Raw genomic sequence first — 24,443 nt, 5'->3', positions numbered from 1 at the left:
CGATTTTAAAACATTGCATTTTGATGCTTTTTTGATAGGATGGCACGTCGGTTTTTTACGATGAGGTGTGGCGAAGGGTTTATGCTTCTGTACCACTCAAGCTGGGGAATGATTTGCAATGGATGTCATTTTTTAAATATAAACTTTATTTGTACAGCAGTTTTATTTTTTTTAAATTTGTTTGCTTATTTATTTGTTTTTATTTATTTTATTTTTTTCAATTTTTAATCAAGTTTATTTTTTAAATTAATAGTTTAGTTTCATCAGTTGACTTGGGAAAGTAAAACAGTAGGAGTTGTATTATTTATTTTTATTTTTTTAAATAAATTTTATTTTTATATTCCCCATACAGTTGCAACTCCCTTATTTTGACCCCAGTCCCTCCCCTCCCACCCCCACCCCCCATAGAGTGTCTCTGGTTCATAGTTGTTTGTTGATTTTGATTTTCACTTTCTTATAGTTATTCATTTTCCTGGTCCCTTATTTAAGTTTTCTAGATTCCTGCTATGAGTGAGACCACCCGGTATTTTTCTTTTTCTTTCTGGCTTATTTCGCTGAGCATGATCCCTTCCAGCGCCATCCATGTTGCTGCAAATGGCATGTGTTTATCTTTTTTGAATGCTGAGTAATATTCCATGGTGTATATGGACCACATCTTCTTGATCCAGTCATCTATTTTTGGGCATTTGGGCTGTTTCCGAAGCTTAGCTATTGTAAACAGTGCTGTTCTGCAGTTTTAGATTCATAGCAAGACTGGGGGTAAAGTGCAGGCACTCCCAGATAGCCCCCCACCCATGCCAGGTCTCCCCCTATCAACACCCCTTCCTTGTTATCATCCATGAGCCTGTGTTGACCTAGGTCATCACGTAGGGTCCGTGGTATACGTCAGAGCTCTCATGCTGGTCATGCGCCTTGTACGTCTTGGTAGGATGATGTGTTTCCCTGGTTAGAGCATCACACAGAATAGTTTCACTGCCCTAAAAATTGTCTGGTCTGCCAATTTCTCTCTCTCACCCTTCAACCTCTGGCATTCACCGCTCTGTTTGCCATCTCCCTAGCTCACTCTTTTCTAGAATGTCCTGTAGTTGGTATCACGCAATGTGTAATCTTTTTAGATTGGATTCTTTTTCTTAGGGATGCACATTTAAATCTCTTCCATGTCTTTCCGTGACTTAGTAGATCTTTTCTTTTTCTCTGAATAACATTCCAGTGTCTGGATACAGTACAGGTTATCCATTCATCTACTGACGGACATCTTCGTTGCTTGCAAGTTTTGTTCTCATGAAGAAAGCCATGCAGGTTTTTGTGGGGTGAACTGAAGTTTTCAACTCATGGGCATAAGCGCCAGGTTGTATGGGGCGAGTTCGCTTCGTGTCATAAGGAACTGTCAGACTGTCTTCCAAACTGGCTGGGCCCTTGGCGCTCTTACAGCGCAGAACAAGCCTCCCGCCACTGCATTTCCTCGCCAGCATTTGGGGTAGTCGTTTTTGGATTTTTTGACATTCTAATAAGTGTATAGGTGCCTAATTTTTAATTTTCAGTTCCTCAGGTTATGATAATGAGCATCTATTCCTATAATATTTGCCAGCTGTATCTCTTTGGCTTAGTGTCCATTTAGATTATTGGTCCATTTTAAAATCAGGTGCTGCCACTGTTTACTGATTGAATTGGTCATTCGATAAAGATTTCTGATCACCTACTTCCCATAGGGCATGAACTCTTTTCAAAAACTCCTTCAAGAGCTTATGTTATCACATAGCTTATTGCTTAGGAAAGGATTTCCCTGACTGGGGGTGGTTGTAAGTGAGAAGAGAATTAAGGAAACAAAACAAAACATAAGATCCTTGAAAACTCACTATGTCTGTATCTACTCAGATGGAAGTTTACTCTCTCTTCTCTTCATGTTTAGTAGAAATTATCTCCTGCTTGTGTGTCCCTAATGCCTGCCTCCCACACAGGGCGGCGGAGAGGCAGTTCTGCGGGGGGACCTGCAGCGACCAGTAGCATTTCCAACCGCGAACACACTTGAGCGTGTGCGCACACACAGGGGCGCACACACAGGGGTGCACACACATTCACACACCCCTCTGTGACACCTCTGTTCTCTGCACAGCTGACCTGAGTGTTAAAAGCTCCATTGTGGAGGGAGGTCACAGGCTGGACTGTTTGAGGCAAACAAGAAATGCTGGCATTTGGGCAAGGGATGCAGGATTCTCCTTTGAGAATGTTCTATCTGTCTGGCTTTTGAAGTTAATCACCACTTTCTATCATGCCCACCAGTGTAGCAGGATAATCAAGCATGCTCTGCTCCTGGTGCTGACAGCCTCCTGGATCCAATTTGAGAGGAGGCAGTTTCCCTGGTGTTGTCTTACTTGACGTGATCTCAGCCACATCACTGGATCCGCTGACCTTCTTAGTTCTTTTTTGATTCTGAGGGAGAGAAATAATTACACCTAATTTTATCCATTTCAAGAAATAATTGAGGGCTTCTTATCTAGGGAATCACCAAAGGGAATAAAATAATGCATCCCCACCAGGAGCTTGCAGTTGGGTTGGGAATGGTGGGTTGATAGAGCCAATAGTAATAATAACAACAACAGCAATAAAATAACAAATAATAGGCAGCATAAGATAAGAAGATACGGTATGACCTTAAAGAGCCATGCGTTGTAAAATGATAATGATTTTTCTGAGGATTTTACAGTAATCCTCTGAAGTAGATCCAGTGATTTCTACATTTTGTAGTTGAAAACACTGAGACCCAAAGAGGTTGGGCAACTTGCTTCAGGTCCCACCCTGGAGCCTGGATCCACACAGGTGGCCTGAATCCAGACCCTGAGCTATTAACAGGACACACAGCGCTGCCCTGCTGTCTCTGAGGAGGAACAGTCTGGCAAGAGAGGAAAAACACAGGGTGCCTTCTAGGGGGTTTTAAGCAACTCTTTTTTAACTGAGGTCAGGGAGAGGTAAGAGAGCTCGGGGCTACATTGTTGAGGACTCGGGAGTTTCTGTTTCTCTGGAGACAGTGCTGGAGGCAGAGCAGGGAGCACATGGCCCAGCAATTGTGTTTTAAGACTGAGCCATCAGCGCTGGAAGGTGCATGTGACAGGGACTAGTGTCTCCTGCAGCTGAAAGGGAACAAAAGAGAAGGTAAAGGAAGGACCCAGTGTGGGTTTGATTGAAAGGGGTGAGGGCAGGGTCAAAGTTGACTGCAGGGTTTTGAGGCTGTGAGTAGGGACAAGAGGTATGAACTGAAAGGGCCTGTGGGGGCTGATTTGGAGCCCAGATTAGGGAGAGAAGTAATGTTCTTCAAAATGACCAGGGCCAGATTCCTCTCCAATGGAAACACTTTCTGTCATTACAACTGCCTTCAAGGTAACTAGTGTGTCTTTCCCATTGGACGGATGTGGAAACGCAGACTGTCGCGATGGCAGGCGGCTATTTGAAGCCAGGTCTGTTGATGCCCCAACACATGCTGTTCCCCATTGGACTGGGGGGCTGGAGGGACTGTTAGGGCGCCTCAGGTGCCGTCCTTAGAGGTATGCACCTGCAGCACAGGTGGGGTTGGGGCAGGAGGTTTACATTCCCGAGGTCTGGACAGAGGAGGTGTTTATTTAAAACTGGGAGAAGTGTATCAGCATGTCTTCTTTAGAGAAGTGTCTATTTAGTTCTTCTGCCCCTTTTAAAATTGGGTTATGTTGTTTTCTTTTTGTTGAGTTACACGAGTTCTTTGTAGATCTTGGATTAACACGAGCGCTTTGTATGAGGTGCAAATATTTTCTCCCGTTCTGGTTTCGTTGGGTGTCTTTGTTTGCCTGATAGTTTATTTCGTTGTGCAGAAGCTTCTTAGTTTGATGTCACTCCATTTGTTTCTACTTACTTTTGTTTCCCCATCAGCTCTTATCGGGGAAATACAAATCAAAACCACAATGAGATACCATCTCACCTGTGAGAGTGGCCCAGATCAGGAACCCACTAGGCTGGTGAGGGATGGAGAGCCCCGGGTACGCTGGTGGGAATGCAGACAGGCCCGGCCCCTCCGGAAACCAATGTGGAGTTTAATCAGAAGACTAGGAATGGACCTACCATAGGATCCAGCAATTCCAGTCCTAGTTATCTACCTGAAAAATGCAAAAATACTAAGCAAAGGCATATATCACGCCTATGTTCATGGCAGCCCTATTTACAACAGCCACGTTATGGAAACAAGTTACGGGCCCAAGAAGAGCGGAGTGGATTAGAATAATGTGGTCTATACACACATGGACTACTACTCAGCTTTGAAACAAGATGAACTCTTGCCATTTGCAGCAACATGGATGGAACTAGAGGGGGTGATCCTAAGTGAAATAAGTCAGAAGGAGAAAGAGAAATACTGGATGATTTCACTTGCATGTGGAATATAGAGAAACACAACACAGAGTCAGATGAACAACAGATCCCAGAAAATCGAGTATGGAGTCTAGGCTATAAGAAGGGGAAGGGGTATGGAGGGATGGAGAGGGACACAGTGGCCTGTGGTGGACTCTGGGGCCTCGGTGGTGGGAGCCGTGTGAGGACATGTATGTGATCACATACAATGTTGTAAACCAATTTTGCCTCAATTAAAAAAAAAAGACATACCAGAGAATGAAAATAAAAATCATAATTATAAAAAAGAAAACCTCGGAGAAGGGGTGAAATGATCCAGGGGACAAGGAGAAGAAATATAAAGAAGAACTTTTCAGGTTGACCTGTTTTGGAAGTTAAGAGGAGTCAGGGTAGTAAGAATAAGATCACAGAGGCCAAGAAAAGAGAATTCCCGAAGGAAGGTCTCAAGGATCTGGATGTCATTTGTTGAATTTCCTGATGTGCCAAGTACTTCGCGGTGTTGGTGTCGAGCTCAAAGGAGAAAAGATCACTGGATCCGGAAGGTGGAAAATTATAGCTGAGACTGACTCACTAAATGTATTAGCTGCAAAGCCAGTGCACACCTGGGAGGCCCCAGTGTTTTCTGGACAACTGATGTCTGGTGGTGATGTCAGAATTTAAAAGGCTCCCTGGCCCCTGCCCCTCCACTTCCTGCAGGCTCTAAGACTCATTCGGTCAAACTAGCACTGCAGAAGAAAATGAAATATAGTCTGGTCATTGGCTTTAAGCATTAAAAAGAGATTCTGAAGAAGAAAAAGTCTCCGTTTTTAATGAGGGCGTTTTGTAGTTCTGATGAAAAAATATCTCTAAAGAATCTTTTAAAGTGAAGTAGCATAATCAGAATGAATTCTTCAGGCTGATGCTTCATGGGATTTATCTCCTCTGTTCTCTCTCTCTTCCGACTGATGATTTTTCTTTCCGGTGTTGTTCCAAGGTCCTGGGCTTATTAAATGTTTACCACAACACTCTGCTAAGTCAACATTGATTCACACAACTGTGGTTTTTTTCCTAACCAACAAGATGTCTGTTTACTCTGAGATCAAGTGGATATTCCAAAACCTGTTAAATCAGAGACCATTTTTGAGTATCACATGAAGTTAAGCTCGAAGAATATTTTCTACAATTTTTAGAGAGAAAATAATTAAAATCACAATAGGAAAAAAATCAGCAGGAGTCTGGAAGGGAACAAAAAAACAGGAAGAAAGGGTGGCCTCCTTGAATGGCTCAGTGAAGCCAGAGCGCTAAACCCTTCAACATGACAGGCTCACCGGGAGGGTCTGGTGCAGGGGCTTGCACTTAAAAGGAAGGGGGCTGCCTGAGTGGTGGCTCACACCCGCCACTAACAACTCCCCACCTTGTGAATTCACACATGGCACTTACCTTCCCTGGTCCTCATTGGCTTACAGGTAAGAGGAGGGGTTCTTGAAAGAAATTTTTCACCAAAAATCGTGAGAGTCTCTCATTATCTGAGGATATAGCCTGTTCAGCAAAATTTAGCTTGCAGACGGCTGCCCTGCCCGCTGGCCCACTTCTGCGCCGCCTCCCACACAGGGAGTGCAAAGCTATTAAAGCAGGAGCAGAAAGATGGACCAGAAAAGAGGTTGGATCTGAGCCGCTGTGTTCTCAGGACCAAGGGGCTGCCCTTCTGTGCTTGCCGGTAAGTGTGCCAGTATGTCTGAGGCGCCCCTTCTGTCAAAGGGTTTTGTTTTACTCCTGGAACCCCTTTCTCCACCTGGGTGTTTCCATGCTGTTATTTGCAGGCTTTGCAAACACTTTGAAGATTTGTTAGGAAGGAGCTGGGGACTTAGGCCAGATCTTAATTCTTTCTGCCTTGAGAAAAGACGGATTAACTCACAAAGCAGTTTGTGTCCTGGGTGGGTTATGACTTGATGAATGTGCTTTGACTCCCTGCCCGAGTAAGCAGCTGATGGCAGCCGTAAAGCCTGGGTCAGACCTGGATAAATGAGCTACATCCCGGAGAGGCGGCACGTTAGAGGCTAGAAGAGCGGCTCGCTCCGGGCAGTGCACCTGCCACGTAGCACATGTGATTAGGAAGTAAATCAAGGATGAATTAACCGTGTGGGGTAGAGCCAGCAGCCCGTGTAGATGTGTCAGCTTTGTTGGGTTGAGTAGAAAGGCAACTGGGCTAAAAAAGTTGAGATGCCAGTGACTTAGGCTTCTGTCTGCGTCTCGCTGATGTATTCACAAGTAGTTCACTTAACCTTCCTGGGCCTTTGTCGCCTGACTCATCTGTAAAAATAGAGACCTGGATGAAATCAAATCAGAGCTGGCAGGTTGCCTTGGCTGGTTCCTCATTCTGCTCTCACCCGGCTGTGAAATTGACAGATATTTTGTCTATGCTGCTGTCTGATATTGGACCCATTGTCAATGTCTTCTGTCTTCCGCCAGCCCCCGAAGAAAGGTTTCCTTGAGTAGAAAGGGGATGGGAATAAAAAGTTGAGATGCCAGTGACTTAAGGTGCTGTCTGTCTCTTACTCTCCATCCCCAGCCACTTGGGATGATGTCGGAAATGCTGTGTGCAGGCGTACAACTGCCACATAACTATATACGCTGTGGTATATGATGGTTTTTGCCAGCTTTGTTTTTTGTGCCATGCATCCTTTCAGAGTTCAGGCAAACTTAGGGGCTTCTGCTCAGAAGAATGTTTCTATAGACACATTCACATGAGGTTTCAGGGAGTTCATGGCCTCTGAAGACCCTTGGGCTAGGAACCCAAGCCCAAGAAAAACACCATTATTCTACTCACAAGCGTGTACAGTGCTGCTGCCCGGAAATGACTTGGGAGTGGTGAGTCCAGCAATGGAGGGGCCCTGGGCACTATGACCTCCTTCTCAAGACAGATGCATCACTGCTTGGGTGAATGCTGTGCGGTGGCTGAGTCTGCCTGTGCACCCTCGGCTACAGGAAAATATCTGCGAGCTCTTGGTTCCCAACAAGAAGTGGTAACACAATCCCTTTGGCTCTTCTGTCTGGAATGTGCTGTGAATAAATTTGGATGGCATCGTCAGAGTTTCTCTGGAAGGACACTACCTAAATTTAAAAGTTCTCCTTTTTAGCTAGTTGAAGAATTCTGTTCCTGCCCGGGGTTCATCTCAACAGGACCATCTCACGGGGACCACATATTCATAAAAGGCGAGAGTCTTGTCTTTGCTCTTATCTACACACCGCCTTCCATTTTTCACCCTCTTTAGAAGATCACTCTGGGAGTGACCAATCCCGCGATCTGTTGGACCATCCATCCTTTCGCCTGTTTGACTTGCTTGGGGAACACCCGTTTCTCTTGCAGACTTTCCTTGACCCGAACCCCCAGGGAGACCGATCCCCTGTGATCTTGTGTGTTGAGTTGTTGGGTTGATGTGCAGATAAACAAGCACTGGCCTTGGCATCATCTCCCTTTAAAGGCTTGGAAAGGGGAAGGTAGATGAAAGTGGAAACTTTCATTTTGGATTCCATTTTGGATAGAACAACTGTTCCTCTAAATCCCAAAAAAAGGAAAGAAAGACCCAAAAACATCCAATTGAAGCTTCTTTAGAGTCGTTTGACCTCACTGCCTCTCCCTCTGATCCTCTGGGGCACCATTCACTATTAAGCATTGTAATTGCTCCTGACTTGGCATACTTTGTAAAAGCAGGCCGCTCCTTTGGAAGGCTCTGCCACTTCCTTATGCTTGGCTCAGAATTTAAATGAATATAATCAACGTTAAATCTCAGGAAAAAAGTGTGTTTTGGTTTCCATTCTAAAACTCCTTATTACTAAGTTTTCTGGTAAACACAAAGGTAGAGCCATAAAATACAACCACGTCTGCACCCCCCGCCCCCCGGCTTCAGTGGTGATTGGTATTTGGCGGTTTTGTATCTGTATCCCTCTCCACGCCCCTTTCTCCTGGAATTCCAGACATATCATTTCAAATGAAGCGAATTCCAGACATACTGTTTCATCTGTGAATCTTTCATTACGTATCTCTTAAAGATAGAAAAACTGTAAACTGTAAACCTAATACCGAGACCTTAAAAGATGAACCATTCCTTAGTAGCAGATGTCTTTGTTTTTGAAGTGTGTTTGCGTTGGGGTTCAGATTAGGTCCCCACACGCTGGTTGATGGAGACAGCTCAAGTTTTGGACTGACAGGTTTCTCTGCTCTCTCTTTTCTTGACACTTTTGTCACCGTTGTGGAAGAAACTGGATGTGTCTCACAGTGTCCTAGGAAGAGTAACACAGATATGTGTATTTCACAAGGTGTTTTTAAGTGCACGTTAATGTTTGACTTTATATTGAAAACAGTCTAGCTATGGAGTCTAAAATTGAATCAGGCAGGAGAGCGAAAGCCTCGGGAAACGTCTCTACGTTTTTATCCCTGCTGCCTCGTCGGAAGGCACCGTGGCAGATTAGATGCACAAGTGTCACTTACCCGCCACCGAAATGAACTGGGCTGGAACATGCAGCCGCTCTTCATCAACATCAGCCAAACAGTTATTTTGGGCCAAGAATTGGAAGAGCAGTTTTTTCTGTTAAATCTGCAGTGGGAGATTGGGGTGATGTATGCCCCAAACCTTTTTGTTCCAACAACCCGCTCTCCCTATTTGCTGTGATGAATGTTCTCTCGAGGACTGTTCATTCCAGTGGAAATATGAGCACAGAATCATCTGGGTTGGAAAAGGTCACCTGGCCCCATCTGGTTAGCTAAGCACGGGATTCCAGCATCAGCTCTCCCAGAACAAAGCTGTTGGTTAACAACTCGCATACCCCACATAGACGCAACTGTGTGTTCTAAATCTGTCTTTTTTTTTTTTTTTTCAGTTTGTCCTTCATTGAAATAAGTGATTAAATTGCATCTCTCCCTGCTGTGCCTGTATACTCATTCTATCTGTGTGGCTTTTTAATTAAGATTAATCTTGAGCGTTCCCTACTGTCCTCCACAGCACACACACACACAGCCCCATCCAACTATCTACGTACTGTAGCTTTTTGTGCACAAGAGGACATTTTACGGGAAGATGCTGGTGGATGATGGGATGGCTGAGACTGTTTTGTGGCTACTGTGTACGTGACGGTTAATTTTATGCATCAGTTTGGCTGGACCAGTAGATATGCCGTTGGTCAAACATCATTCTGGATATTTCTGAGACAGAGTTTTTGGATGAGAATAACATTTAAATTGGTGGACTTGAAAGCAGATGGCCATTTACATCCATGGAGATACCCCATTCATATGTCATTACATTTGTTCTTTTTTCCTAAAAAAAATAAAAAAGCAGATGGCCCTCCGTGATGTGGGCAGGCCTCATTCAGTCACTTGAAGGCCTGAGTCAAATTAAAAGACCGGCCTCCCTGAGCAAGGAGAAACTCTGCAGCAGGGGTCGTCACGCCTGCAACTGTGGCCTCTGCTCTCCTGGGTCTGCAGGCTGCAGCCAGCCCTGCAGTTCTGGAACCACCAGCCTCCATGGTCGAAGGAGTGAGCCACTCCCTTATATGAAGGGTCTTTCTCTCCCTGCCTCTCTAAAAAAACATCGTGTGTGTGTATACAGATAATCCTGACAAATAGCGTACGGGGAAAAAAAAAAAAAAAGATGGGAAGACAGGTATGTGTAAGTCCTAGATTGATTTGGTTGGCTGTTTTTGAAAGGTGGAAAGACTTTGGCAAGGCCAATCAGAAAATGAAGATCCTAGCTGCAATGCAGGTCTAGCGCGTGCGTGCTCTCGCTCTCTCTTGCTCTCTCGCTCTCTGTCTCTTGCAAAGCTAGTCACTTTCCCCCTGCACGCCTCAGTTTCCTCCCAGTAGAAGCTGTTTGACTTTAGGGATTTCCAAGTCTCTGACTGACGAAACACCAAGGTCGAGCATTGGAGCCCCACGCCGAGAGGGAGACAGGCTGAGGGTGTGTGCTGGGTGTCAGGGGAGATGAGCCAACGCAGTGGCAGAAAAGAAATGAGCAGGGTCCTCTGCTTCCATCAGGGAGAATATTCTGTTCAGTGACTGGACGAGGACCTACCTGCAGGAGGGGCCTTAGCCTTGGGGCCTTGTCACCTGAGCAGCTGGTCTAACTTCAGGGCGCTTAGCATCTGTGTCTGCATTTCAGTAATTCTTATCTGGAGCAGGAGGGGGTGGTGCTGGTGCAGGCTGGGCGGCTGTGACGAGGCCCTCTGACCAAACTGAGGACGCTCGAGCTGCCCTTGACCGCGGAGATGGGACGCTGTGGCCCGTGGGTTACACATTGATTTCTTTCTTGCCTCGGTTTTGAGTCTTTCTCTTTTTTCGACTTGGGTTTCCCTCTCCAGGTGAAAAAGCAGTAACCACAGGGAGGGAACCTGATGATTTTGGCCTCCCCTGTCTGGCGCGTGGCCGGTACTTAGCTGCGTAACCTTCCCACTTTCTCTGTCTGAAATTAACGTTCACCGCATGCTGCTTGGGGGGTTGGCTCTGGGTGGGACAGTTTGGGTGTATGACTGGGGGGGGGGCGGCTGCCCCTCTGGGTGCTGCCACGTTCTCTTTGCTCACGGGAGGCCCCCCCAGCGCTGATCTTGAGGTGGATTTCTTTGCCCTTTGGGTGCTCTGTGATCACCGGCTCCCGGGGAGGCCTCGGACCCTACCCCGGTGGCCACATCCCCGAGGCTGGCTGTTTACCCAGTTGGTGCCGAAGACTGACAAATGATTAACCCCCTGGAATCCCTGGTGGACCCCAGTCCTGGTCATGAGTTCAGTCTTTGGAACCTCAGACTTAAGTTGTTTTTCCAGCACTTCTACCCAGCCGGGCGTCCCCGCCTGGGCTGCGCTGTGGGAGTCTCCCTTGGGAGACGGTGGAGCACAGGGGGCGTGGGAAGTGAGGGAGGAGGCCTGCACAGCCAGAGATGAGGTAAGCGAGGGACCCGCAAGGGAGAGGGCGGCAGGAAAGGAGCTGCAGCCAGCGGAGGGCGGAGGGGCTGCTGCTGGCCGGCTGCCAGGCCGCTTCCTTCCCTGCCCCGACAGCCCGTCCCGGCTGCTGGCCGCGGCCGCAGCACATGGCGCGTGACACCGGCCTGGCTGCAGCGGGCAGCGGGAGCCTGAGGAAAGACGGGGCACTCTGCCCTCGGGATGCCCTCCCCCGCAGCTCGGCCATCCTGCCCGGAGGGCTGGTGCTTCCCCGGTGTGGACCCGCCACAGTGAGGTGCCGGGGTGCTGGCTGAGTCCTGGCTGGACCTCGGAGCTGGGCTGCCTGGACTTCCCCTTCTGAGCCTCGGTTTTCTTCGCCTATAAAACTGCTCCTCCTTTCCCGCCTGCCTTCTTTGGACCCTCACGCCCCAGGACGACGAGCAGTGGTTTATCTCGTAAAGGCCGGCCCACTTGGGACTGTTTCTGTGTCTGTTTCTCTAAAGACAATCCAGGAAGGCTGGGGAGAGGGTGGGCTCGCTGCCCCGGCTGCTCCACAGACCGCTCGGCTGGGCCCCTGAAGTGCGGGGCTCTTGCTGTTGGACGGGGTAGTCTCTGCAGGTAGCCCCCGGGGGGTGTAGGAGGGAGAACCAGGCTTTGCTGGTGATTTCCTGCCTTCCTCCACCACCCCTCCCTCCAATATTCTTGATCACATTTATTTCCACTCTGTAGCATTATCTCAGACTGATCTGATTAGACTTTGCCAATGGGGTTGAGTTTGTCTAGAAGGCACAGAAACATCTTCCGAGTGACCCTACAGGATAATCAACACTCTCTTTCTTGAGTTGGGGGTAAGAGCTAAGGATGGGAAATCACTGCATGTCGCGCAGCCCTGGTGAGGCTGCCTGATCCCACCTGATGGGATCTTGCTGCACCTCCCCTCGCTCACTGCTGTGCTGGTCCGCGGCAGGATCTGCATCCAAGAGAAGCGTGTGGTGGTAGCGGTGGGAGTGGGCTGCGCTGGCACGGGCTGCTGTGCCTGCTGAGTAAACAGGCTGGAGCTGAAAACATCTAATGCAATTGGCCCGGGGCCTCCCTGGATGGATGCTCCTGCCAGTGTCATAGCATGAGCTGGAAGGGGACTCGGTACACTCGAACCCAACCTCCCGGTTGATCAGAAGCCCAGAGGGGGCACAGGCATACTCGGGGTCACATAGGACACGGCTGTGCTTGGCTCTGCCCCATGACTGGCCCCATGCTGGCCCAGTGATCAGAGCTACATGCAGAATTAACCTTAACCACCTGCCTCCACCATTGCCTCAAGTTGCTTTTCCCCTTCAGCTTCTACCCCGTCTACTGCCCCTGACCGGCGGTGTAAGCCAGGGTTTATTGACTAGGCACCCTGTTCAGCTTGAGGCCTGCACGCTCAGTGCACAGCCTGGGTCGTCAGTAGCCACAGTGTAGAACTGGCCTTTTCCCTTGTCCCGACTCCCCAGGCAGGCAGCCTGCTATTCATTAATAGAGCCTTTAGCGGCCGGACCCGGGCACCTCTGTTGTTACTTGCCAAAGGCCATTCTCGATGGATATAGCTGCAAGCAGGTGTGCCCCACGTTAGGCCGGTGTGTGTCTGTGTATTTTAAATCTAGAACTGGGCTAAAGCTTCATGATTTTGTAACTACCATTGACTGTCTCTCCTAAGTGCTAGGCTTTTGCAAATGTTAATCTACAGCAGGTGGGAGATCTTTGTTTCTAAGGGTGCAGATTCTGAGGGTCTGCCAGGTGAAGTCACCTGCAGAAGGTAACGTAGCTGGCGAAGAGCAGAGGGCACCCAGGTCAGTCCTGCCACAGAGCTACTCACTAGCCGATCCTGGCCCTGCCTCGGAAGACAGGTGGCTACTTTTTATTTTGAGAATGAAGGGGAAGGAGTTGGAACAAAATGTGCCCAGATATGTATTGATTGACACTTCAGTTATCCCACAGCGTCTAGATAACGTTTCTGAGAGCGAAGTCTTCTAAGCTGAGGTGATCACAACTGCTGTCCTTGTCTTCCTTTTCGTTGCTTCAAGAATAACCATAGTTTTCCTTTTTCACAAAAATAAAATGTTTTTTTTTCTTGTGCTGATAAATATACATCTTTATTGTAGACAACAGAGATTGCACAAAATGGGAAAGCCATCCCACAGAGCCCCCCAGCTTCTGGCTAAGGGGACGGAGTGCTACATAGCAAGGTTAATTCCGCGCTGCTCCTTGGGATCGTATGGCCTTGGGCTAGCCGCTTAGCTCCTGGGTCACTTAGTTCTTCATCTTAATTCGTCTTCTTAGTCACTTAGTTCTTCATCTGTGAAGTGGAAAAACAATACCCGCTTCACTGGGTTTTAATACCAAGCCACTAGAAGTGACCAAGAGATGTTTACCATTGTAAAAATCTCACGGTCTCCTGTCCGAACCTGTATCTGCATATGTAAATATATGTGTCTATAGATGCTAGTGCACATATGCTAATAAAATTATTTTTAAACCATCTAGTTTTTTTTCTAATTATACACCGTGACTGCCTTTCCTCCCTTCAAAATAGCCTCCTCTGTTACCTGATAGCTGCTGGAGCCCCATGACGTAGTGGCATGAACACACTGAGTCCATCTTATTTCCAGTATTGCACTAACAAATATGCATTTTTAAACAAATGTGCATCGATCTGAAGCCACACGTAGCCTCTCTCTAGGTGGCAGGAGCTTCTGGTCTTTTCTGAGGCGATCTCCTCCTGCTCTTGCTGTGGCTTCAGGCCTGGACCTTTGGGTGCTCGGCACCCCCGATTCTGTGTGTGGCTGTGAAGTCCATGTCCAGCCCTAAGTGGGGGAACTCAGGTCTCCTTAAATCTAGAAACCTAGAAAAACTGTTTTTTCTTTTAGTATGTCTGGTGTGAACTCTCTTTTCATCCCAAGAAACCACAAATCAGAAGGTCCTCTTGTTCTGTTTTGGCTATGTCTGCAGTGCCAAGGAGGTCTTCTGTCCTTCCAAGGGCTGAGAGGTGAAGCCCTGCTCAACACTTTCCAGATAGCTCCCCAAAACCCACCCCACAGGGTGCAGAGCTACAGCCACTTCTGCACCATCAGCACCACAACCTGCCATTTCAGTTCTGTGTGTTTCTAGTCACAGACTTGTTGATTCCTCTATCTTAATGATGAGGAAATCCGCTTTTTGTGTTGATCAATACACATCTTTATTGTAGAAAATATAGATTTCACAAAATGGGAAGGCCATCCCAAATAACCCCCCAGCTTCTGTCTAAGTGGGCACTGGGGCTCGTCTTATGGAAGTCTTAGCTAGTCTTGGATTGGCCAGCGCCCTCCATGAGACCCCGGACTCCCGCTCCCTAACACCCAGCCACTAGTGAGCCCTCCGGCCCACCCAGCCCGAGTGTACCAGGCTCCAGGCTCCAGGGCTGTGTGCAGGCTCCAGGGCTGCCCGAGGTAAGAGGGTGATGGGCAGGCGCGATTCGGGGTCTGTGGTCTCTGGTGAGCTACACCCCTTCTGCTGTGTATGGCTTCAATGTGACTCCCCTCCTGCGGCCCAGCAGCAGAAATCCTGAGTGTCTGAAACCTGGCTTTTTAAACAGTTTACATTCTAGGGAGCTCAGCCGCATTCCGGGACGCCGACCGTGGACTCCACTTCCCTGGGCCTGTGGGAGAAGGGCTGGGTCTTGCGCTCAGGTCTCAGGCCTGCGGCAGCCCTGACAAAAGAGATGGTGTGGATTTAGGGCGGCGAGTCTGCCACAGTCGCCCGGGACGGGTCTCTCTCTGAGGTGTGCGGGGATGGCGTGAGGATTTAGAAAGAGAAATCCTGCGTATTCCATGCTGAAAAGAGAAATCGTGGACACCCCACATTGGTAAAACTGAAAGTACCAATTAGCTCTGCAGTGTTTTCTAAAGTGTGTTTTAATGTTTCCTCCTGACACTCCCTATGAGGGAGGTTAAGCGCCCTCCTGTCACTCAGGAGGACACGGAAACAATGAGAGGTTAATGGACTTGCCGGGCTCCCCAGGCTGCGTGGCCTGATTGGCGCTCCCTGCAACAGCCCGGGCTAACGCTCTCGCCTCAGGGCTGGCTTAGCCCCTATCGATCTTGCAAGTCCTGTTTCGGGGCTGCAGAGGCGGAGAACGTGCTGGTCACTTCAAAATCTTCATCCAAGATCCTTGACCTATAAAAACTGCATCGTCGTCGGCAGCTGAGCTGCAGCAGTGAGGGATGACAAAAGTGAATTATTTTTGGCTCAGTGGCTCAGGCTTGACAAGGAGGTCTTTAAATGTAAACCTGACATCTACCAAAGGTTTAGGAGCCTGATGTCACTTTCTCCCTACAATTCATATTGTTTCTGCAGAGGGGCTAACATGTCCCCGGCCTGTGCCAGGGACAATTAAGATATTGCAAAATATGTAATAAGTTTAAAGAGGTAGCTTCTGATTGAGAGGGTCCTGCACCTCTTGCATGCACCCCCAACGTACCTACGAAAGCCTGAATTTCTTGGCTCGCTGCCTGCAGCAAGGCAGCCAGTCCTCAGCGCAGAGGTGGGCTGGTGCTGCAGGTCACATGGTCTTGCATGAGAAGTGAGGCTACAGAGGCTTCTGTTATTTTTATGTCTTGAATGTAATTTTCCTCTGACTTCTTAGAGCCCTACTCAGAATTAACTAAAGTCCTCACAGGATTGCTGTGGGCTCAGAGAGGGCAGCCCCTCTCCCAGCCCAGTTTTGCTGGGGTGCAATTGACAACCTGTATCCTGAGAGGGAGACCTCAGCTTTGAGCATGAGGAACAGGATTTTGAGGCACTCAATGAATGGTTTAGTCCCCACTTAACTGCTTACAAAACAGCCTTAGACCACTGGGGTCTTTTTGAGCTTCAAGCTTTTTCAGCTGTCAAATGGGGAGCCCCACCCCTGTGACACCTATAACCATGCACTAGACACCTGCTTCATGGAAACAGATCACACTGCAGTGAGGGTTGGCATGTGGCTTCAGAAAGAGACGCCACGCACCCACTGGCATCCAGACCTACCTCCTTTGCACCTTAAAATGTAGGGTGGAGCAGAGATGTCTGCGGCTTGGGACATGATGCATTTCCTGGGAATGTGACACTGATTTGCGCGGAAACTCAAGGCAGATGTGGGGAAGGGTTGAGGCCAGACTGACGCGACCTTTGTCTTTGTGTTTTGTCTGGAGCAGGGACCCCTGGTCACCACCCTTGTCCTGTTCTTCCTGGATGGAACAAGAAGATAAAGACAGTCTGTGTGACGTCCAGGACTCAGAAGATAAAGGGATGGGCTCTGATTTTGAGAACTCCGAGGACAGGGAAGGGGACCCAGAAGGACGCGGAATGGGCTTGAATCCACAGGATACGGACGAGAGTGAGGGCCACGTGGAGGAGGAGCTGGGCCCCCACTCTCGGGCTGCAGCTCCTGGAGGGGCCTCGGAGGAGAGGGAAACCGCGGCCGACATCTGCACAGGTGAGGGGGGAGCCCGTTTCCAGGAGGCTGCCTCATTCGTATTATTTCTAGCTCCTGAAGGTATAACTGTGCCTGGCATTGGCTGCCAGGGTGCCCCCCAGGGGAAACTGGAAAGCAAACTGTGCCATCTCAGGCCGAGGAACATCCCTTCCCTCAATCCACTCCAAGGTGGGCTGTGCTGGTAAACGTGAGTGAAGTGGGTAACTCCATGGGGACAGCACTTTGCAGTATGCAGATACTGCGGCAATGAGCACTTGGGACAACACTACGCAGGGAACACAGGTCACAGGGGACTTCCCCAGGGGGCTGGTGGGGACTAGAAGAGTCGCTGTGTATAAAGACAGCAGGTGCTAAGCAAACAGAAACCATCCAGGTGTTCACAGGTGTGGTCATGCCCTCTGCTGTCAAGAAGACTCAGTGCTAAGTGACCCACCCAGGCTTGAGAGGATAAGACCCAGGGTGCCCTAGGCCTGTGCTGAACAATAGCTGTGCTTGACCTGGAAAGAATATGTGTGTTCTGCACCAGCTTCTTTATCCTACTCTGTGCATGTCTTGGGACCGCAATGAGCTGAAATGTCCCCTGGCCAGGACTGTCAGCTCACATTCCTCCCCTGTGACATGCCCCAGACTCCCTGCTGGGCCCACAGCATGTGGTCTCTCATATCTCAGCAATTTTCTGCAGTGTCCTCTGCTCGGGAGAAGCAGCCAGAGACAGGTGTGGGTTCTGGGTCAGTCTCCACACTGGGCTCACAGCTCCAGGCCTGAGCTCACCTCCTGTTTTCCCCCTAACCCCCTGAACCCTTACAAGGTAAAGTCCTCGAGTTGGGGTACCTTCCTTTGTTGGTCCACCTTAAGCTGTTCCAGGCCAACTGTTCATATTTTAAAACAGCCCAGGGCTTGTCTCTGAGGCCAGGGCCTTGAAAGCCCCGGTAGCTCTGAGTGAGCAATGTCTTCTAAGACCCTGCGAGGCCCACCTGCGCCAGACTGACCATCACAGGCCCACCTGGCTGGCCTTCAGGTGCCTCTGCTGAGTGAAGCCTCAAGCAGAGGGGTGGGGTGTGGGCCCAGACTGCTGGCCGCAGGGCGGTGCCCTGTAGCTTTTAAGGTCCTGGCCTGGTGGCATTGGCGGGAAGGAGGCAGGAGCCCTGGCCACAGCTGCCTGGGAGCAGGGATTGCTTGCATCCTTGAGACGTTCTTCCCCTGTGTAATGGTAGGACACAGAGCAGGGTCTCTATGACCGAGCAGATGGGGTAAAGGAGGAATCCTAGAGCCCTCGGTGGCTTTTCAGGCTTTTATTGGGATTTACTGGGTACACAGCAGGCAGGGGTGCTGGGGGGCCGGGAGGCTGGCAGATCTCCCAGCCCCCAGCAAGTCTTCACTCTGTCTGGGCTCTCCGGCCTTCACTGGTGGTCTCTGCTTCTCTTTCGCTCTCTCCGCTTCTGCTCTACGGGTGTCCCCCCGACGCCGCCCTTATAAGCCCAGTCTTAGCCCAGGTGAATCCCATCTACATATGCCCACACCCCACTCCAGGTGCCCGCCCTCAGGCATGCACTCAGGCCCGCAGGGATCCATCATCCATCCTAATGGCGGGAGGACAGAAAACCCTGAAAATCACTTACCTTACACCCCGGGTTTATCTTTTTCTTTTTTTTCTTCTTCTTGAATTTTCTTTTTTTTTTAAATAAAATTTATTTTTATATTCCCCATACAATTGCAACCCCCTTATTTTGACCCCAATCCCTCCACTCCCGCCCCCACCCCCCATAGAGTGTCTCTGGTTCATAGTTGTTTGTTGATTTTGATTTTCACTTTCTTATAGTTATTCATTTTCCTGGTCCCTTATTTAAGTTTTCTAGATTCCTGCTATGAGTGAGACCACCCGGTATTTTTCTTTTTCTTTCTGGCTTATTTTGCTGAGCATGATCCCTTCCAGCGCCATCCATGTTGCTGCAAATGGCATGTGTTTATCTTTTTTGAATGCTGAGTAATATTCCATGGTGTATATGGACCACATCTTCTTGATCCAGTCATCTATTTTTGGGCATTTGGGCTGTTTCCAAAGCTTAGCTATTGTCCACAGTGCTGCTATCAACACAGGGGTGCAGGTGCCCTTTGGAATGGATGTTTCTGTGTCCTTTGGGTAAATACAAGGACAGTCACCCTCGCCCCTTCTCTTGCAGACGGCCTGCTGAGCGCGGCGGAGGGGCTGTTGCTCCGCGAGGCCGAGGAGCACCCCGCGGGCGGCGCAGCCGTGTCCCCAGGCCTGTCGGAGCCCGACAGCCTCTCCGGGAGCCCGCCGGGGCCAGAGGACGAGGAGGGGCGCAGCGGGGCGAGCCGGCCGGAGGAGCCGCTGGAGCCGCAGCCGGTGCTGCCCTGGCGGCGGCACCTCTCCCTGGGCAGCCGGCACCGGGGGGACAAGCCCGCGCACCGGCGCTTCCGCCGGCTGCACCCCGCGGTGGCCGTGGACCTGGGCGAGCTGGACAGCCTGGTGGCCAGCATCATGGACGCGCCCACCATCTGCCCGGACTGCGGCGAGAGCTTCAGCCCGGGCGCCGCCTTCCTGCAGCACCAGCGCATGCACCGCCTGGCCGAGGCGGCCGCGGCCGGCCTGGAGCCCTTCGCGCGCGCGGGCGAGCGCGCGGCGGGGGGCGCGGGGGGCTTCGGCTCCGGGGGGCCCGCGCTGGCCCGGCCGGCGCGCGAGAAGCCGTTCCGCTGCGGGGAGTGCGGCAAGGGCTTCAGCCGCAACACCTACCTGACCAACCACCTGCGCCTGCACACGGGCGAGCGCCCCAACCTGTGCGCCGACTGCGGCAAGAGCTTCAGCTGGCGCGCCGACCTGCTCAAGCACCGGCGCCTGCACACGGGCGAGAAGCCCTACCCGTGCCCCGAGTGCGGCGAGGCCTTCAGCCTCAGCTCGCACCTGCTCAGCCACCGGCGCGCGCACGCGGCGGCCAGCGGGGCGGGGGCGGCCGCGCTGCGCCCCTTCGCGTGCGGGGAGTGCGGCAAGGGCTTCGTGCGCCGCTCGCACCTCGCCAACCACCAGCGCATCCACACGGGCGAGAAGCCGCACGGCTGCGGGGAGTGCGGGAAGCGCTTCAGCTGGCGCTCGGACCTGGTGAAGCACCTGCGCGTGCACACGGGCGAGAAGCCCTACATGTGCTCCGAGTGCGGCGAGACCTTCAGCGTGAGCTCGCACCTCTTCACGCACAAGCGCACGCACTCGGGCGAGCGGCCCTACGTGTGCCGGGAGTGCGGCAAGGGCTTCGGGCGCAACTCGCACCTGGTGAACCACCTGCGCGTGCACACGGGCGAGAAGCCCTTCCGCTGCGGCCAGTGCGACAAGCGCTTCAGCGACTTCTCCACGCTCACGCAGCACCAGCGCACGCACACGGGCGAGAAGCCCTACACGTGCATCGAGTGCGGCAAGAGCTTCATCCAGAGCTCGCACCTGATCCGCCACCGCCGCATCCACACCGGCAACAAGCCGCACAAGTGCCCCGGCTGCGGCAAGGGCTTCCGCTACAAGACGCACCTGGCGCAGCACCAGAAGCTGCACCTGTGCTAGGGCCGCCGTGGGGGGGGTGCCCTCTGGGGAGCAGGTGGGGGCGGGCGGGGCCTGGGGACAGCGCCCTAGAAAGGCAGGGGACGTGGGGGGCGGGAGGGACAATCCGAGAGCGTGTTGGTGTCAGGGGATGCTGAAGGGGAGGGTGCTTTGGTGGGGGCTAGATCTTGCCCGCCTCCGTCCCAAGGAAGAGATGTCTCGGGCCCAAGGAAGAGATGTCTCGGCCCGCGCTGACCGAGGGGACGAGCAGGAGCTGGCACTTTGAAGACCTGGAGGAAGGAGAGGTTGAGGGGGCACTGGAGGGCCTGCCAGGGGAGGTTGGGCCACCCCCGGCCCTCTGAATCCGGGCGCGCGTGTGGCCCTAGTGAGGCACGCGTAGGCTGCTTCTGTGAGAGGCGGGTGTGTGTAATCCTATCCTGGGCCCCCCGGGAGGTAAGCCAGTTCTGTCCTGTTCCCCCACATCAGCTGCAGCCCCCGCAGAAGTAGAGGAAGCTGCCCGTTTTGGAGAGGGTGTTTTGCATACCCTTCCTTTCTCTGAGCCACAGTTAGCTGCTATTGTGAAGCATCCAGGGGAAGCCAGGCAGTTGCAAGGGCCGAGCCTCTTGAGGTGTGGAAATGCATTGGTTACTGGTCCTCGGACCTCCTGGGAAATCCTGGTTCTGCTCTTGGGTTTGTGCTACTTCCATTAAAATACTGTAGCTTCGTGCTGGGTCAAGGTGTCTGGGAATGACAGCCCCCTGCCCCTGGTGACCGGTGGCCCAGCCCAGCATTTCTTTTGGGTCTCTCTTGTGATCTCGTAAGGACAGGGAGGTGGGACAATCCCAAGCGGTGGGACCGGCCCTTCTGCAGGCCAGCATGACGCGTGCTCCGTGTGACCCCACAGTGGGGCGCTCAAGGCTTGAGACAGGAGGACATGCGCAGGGAGAGGTGTACATGCAAAGTTGCCAAATAGCACAAGCAATGAATGTTTTCTGGAGGTTATATAAATGCCAAAATAGCACTTTTATATTTGCAAAGTGCTTTATGCTTTTTAATAATTGCTAGTTTCTCACATCTCGGTGAGTTAGATCAGTATTAAGACCCCGGCTTAGGGAAGGCCTGGGGCCTGGGCTGCTCTGCAGAGGGCGAGGACAGTGTGGACGGGTGCTTTTGTGCGCTCCAGCTCAGCTGCTAGAAGACTTACCTGTTGTGATTTATATAATGAGATCAGGACACTGCACATGTGTACTCTGGATGGCTAACGCAAGGCTAGTCTAGAAGGGCCAAAGATGTCCTTGCTGGCAAAGCTGGTCTTTGTCTCATACAGTGTCCTAGATAACGTTTTCTTTCTAGTTGGGGCTGTAGGTAGATGACTTGTATAGATGTCCATTCCCTGTGCTGAATCCTCCTTCCCTAGTTTAGCTCGTAGAGGTTAGAGCTGCGGGAGGCAGCATCTTCTTCACTAGCAAGTGTTTCTCTCCTTTCATGGAGACAGCTTCAAGAACTGGTGGACACACTTGAAGAGAAAGAAAATAGCTGCAAAATTGTTTTTATAGCTTTAGCAAATTTTTCTGTGGATGCTGGTAATTTATACTTGATCAGTTGTGTTCTAGCAAAGACTCTGGGGACTGTAGGAAAGCATGTTTGTGTCCTTATCAAAACACATTTTAAAAAATACTGAGAGTTCTGGGCTCGGGGAATGCCTGTTGATCTGGCCCTCTTTGCTTCTTGTTATTCAAAGATGCAAAGTCTCAAAATAGGGTTTTGGGAAGACACCAATTCCTTTTTATTTAAGTCAAGAGTATGGGCAAGCGTAATCATCCATTATTTATTCTGATGCTTGTAGTCTGAATACAGAACGTGCAAGACTCGCCTGGAAATAATATAGCCAGTTGGTCGGTGATCTTATTCCTTCGGATTTTAGTTTCCCATGCACGTCTACCTCTTCCAGCTGTTTTAAGTTCTCGCAAGTCTGTGCCTAAGAAATCTCATTCAACGTTTGACCGTTCTGGTTTGATCCGCTTTTTATGGGTTATTTGGTGTTTTGCTGCCATCACCATACAATTGGAAGGACTCGTCTGTATCAAATGTTACCTGTCAGCATCCTTGGAGGAAGGGTTGGGGTGAGGAGGAGGTTGGAGCTATTGAAAAATAACTTAGTGGCAGTAGAAATCATTGGATTTCATTGACCTCTCCTGTCCTTTCTACGACCATGAAGAGGCTCAGCTACCACATCAGAACCCCTCCATGTGCCAGTCCTCCCGCAGAAGACGCCAACCAACACACCCTCCTTTTGTGGTGTTTAAAATGTGATTCCATTTTTCTTACAACTTTTCAGGGAACATACCTGCATCGAGTGAGGTGAATGCATTCAGGAGGCTGTTCCTTGTATCTAGTTTTAGAGTCATATTTTCTCAGCAGACCTTGTTAACTGTGGTTTACCTTTCAAAGCAATCGTCTGAAGATGGCGGCCGCCAGCTCAGTGATGGTGGAGGTGGGTGAATCACCGGTTCCTTGGGGAGCTTGTCCAAGCGTAGGCATCTTGCTGCCTTTACTGAGCAAAACCTCAGTCAGCTTAACTCGGTTAAGTGGCCTGATTGAATCTTGACTTCTGGCCTGGAAGACAAGAGCCACCTGGTCTCTTCAGGATCAAGAGGCTGAACAGATGTGAAAAAGTACAAATCAAGAACCTGTGTTCATAGACAATCTGAACTGTGTCTGAAGTTGGTGCACATTTCCCTTCACTGTAATGTTACTTTATAGCTGTTTGTTAAAATAGTGAATAATTTAATGACCCTAAAAGTAACAGGTTTTGTGTGAGTGTGTGCTCGTGTATGTGAGAATCGCCTTATTTTCAGGTTGTTTTATTTAAGGATGGTTCCCTGGACAGCCTTCTGGTGTTCAGCAACCATTATGGAATATTTGTCATTAAATCCTTATCAGTTTTACACCTGGTCTGTCTTTTTCTTCCCAATTCACGGCCCCTCAATTTAATGGGTCCTATTCTGGCAGAGCAGGGGCAAGCAAACAATCAGCTCCTGCCTGCCTGTTTGTAAACAAAATTTTATTAGCGTGCAGCCTGACCCTCATAGCCAGTCTGAGGCTGCGTTCACATGACATCTGGGAACGGTGAGATGAAGAGGTGGTGGTAGAAACACGTGACCCACAATCCCAACGGAGGTTTGCAGAGAAAGCATGAGCAGGTTCGGGGATCCTGGTTGTCCAGGGGTGGGCTGTGTCTAAATGGACCTTCAGGCACAGCTGGGAGTTCTGCTCAGCGCTTCTGCACCGTGTGGCTTTGGGACGCTGGGAACATGGGTATGCCACATGCCACAGTACGGTGCCAATTTCCAAAGATCTGTCTTCAACCCTTATCAGAACCCACCTGGGGGTGTTGGTGCAAGGCAAGGGAAGAGAGTTAGGGAGAAGGAGGCAGTGTTCGGTCTCCTAATTGATAAAAATAGGCATTTTTGAATCTCATCACAAAGTATTTTCTTTCCCCTGGTTCTCAAAAATGGAACAGAACTTATCACTAGACTGACCTTTTGCTGAGACTAATTTTTATTCTCTGCACAAACTCATGGAAACAGTGAGACAGCTGCTCTTTGGGAAGGGATTCATAAGAAATTTAAAAAGCAGAGGCATGAAAAGAACCTTATTTTTTTTTGACTGAAAGCACTTAACCTTTGTGCAAAAATCCTTGCGCCCCACCTTGCCTAGCAGGACAGCATGTGTCCTGGTCCTGGGAGACAAGCAGTTCTGTGGTCACACACACCCCTCCCCAGGCCTGGCTGTTTGAGTTTAAAGCTCTCAGACCAGATGCTGGTCCCTGGGAAAGTCACACCCACTCCTGGGAAAACCAAGTATTCGCAGTAGTTGCTCAGTGTCCCGTGGGAGAGCAGTAAACCCCGACTGGGCCACCCACCCCATGGAGGACGCTCAGCCTGAACCGGCCAGTACAGCGAGGGAGGCTCTGTCTAGTCAACTTGGAATTCTCTAGCTTGATTAGTTTAATGCAGAGGTCTCGACCTCCACTGCACAATGAAAGAGCTTTTAAAAACAAATAGAACCCTTTCCAGAGGTGGATGAATTTGCCTGGCATGAAATCCTTGCTTCTTAGGCAACCAGGCTGG

General features: G+C 50.3%; 1 protein-coding gene across 4 annotated transcripts in view; it reads left to right on the top strand.

The window, feature by feature from the left end:
- Window positions 1-24,210, top strand: part of ZNF697 (zinc finger protein 697) — a 30,129-nt gene extending 5,919 nt beyond the window's left edge. The window contains exons 1-3 of one of the 4 annotated variants that reach the window (XM_037498617.2): window positions 5,922-6,067; window positions 16,489-16,769; window positions 18,950-24,210. In XM_037498617.2, the coding sequence (XP_037354514.1) occupies window positions 16,526-16,769; window positions 18,950-20,334 (1,629 nt within the window). In that variant the 5' untranslated portion in view covers window positions 5,922-6,067; window positions 16,489-16,525 and the 3' untranslated portion in view covers window positions 20,335-24,210. Of the gene's footprint in view, window positions 1-5,921; window positions 6,068-10,882; window positions 11,280-15,359; window positions 16,770-18,949 lie in introns of those variants that run through there. The other 3 variants (XM_037498615.2, XM_037498616.2, XM_037498614.2) reach the window with 3 other exon arrangements.
- The last annotated feature ends 233 nt before the right edge of the window (window positions 24,211-24,443 follow it).

Source organism: Talpa occidentalis, unplaced genomic scaffold (genome assembly GCF_014898055.3).
Source record: "Talpa occidentalis isolate TD23 unplaced genomic scaffold, MPIMG_talOcc4v2.1 talOcc4.9, whole genome shotgun sequence".
NCBI lineage: Eukaryota > Metazoa > Chordata > Mammalia > Eulipotyphla > Talpidae > Talpa > Talpa occidentalis.
This window is presented reverse-complemented; position numbering and strand designations above follow the sequence as displayed.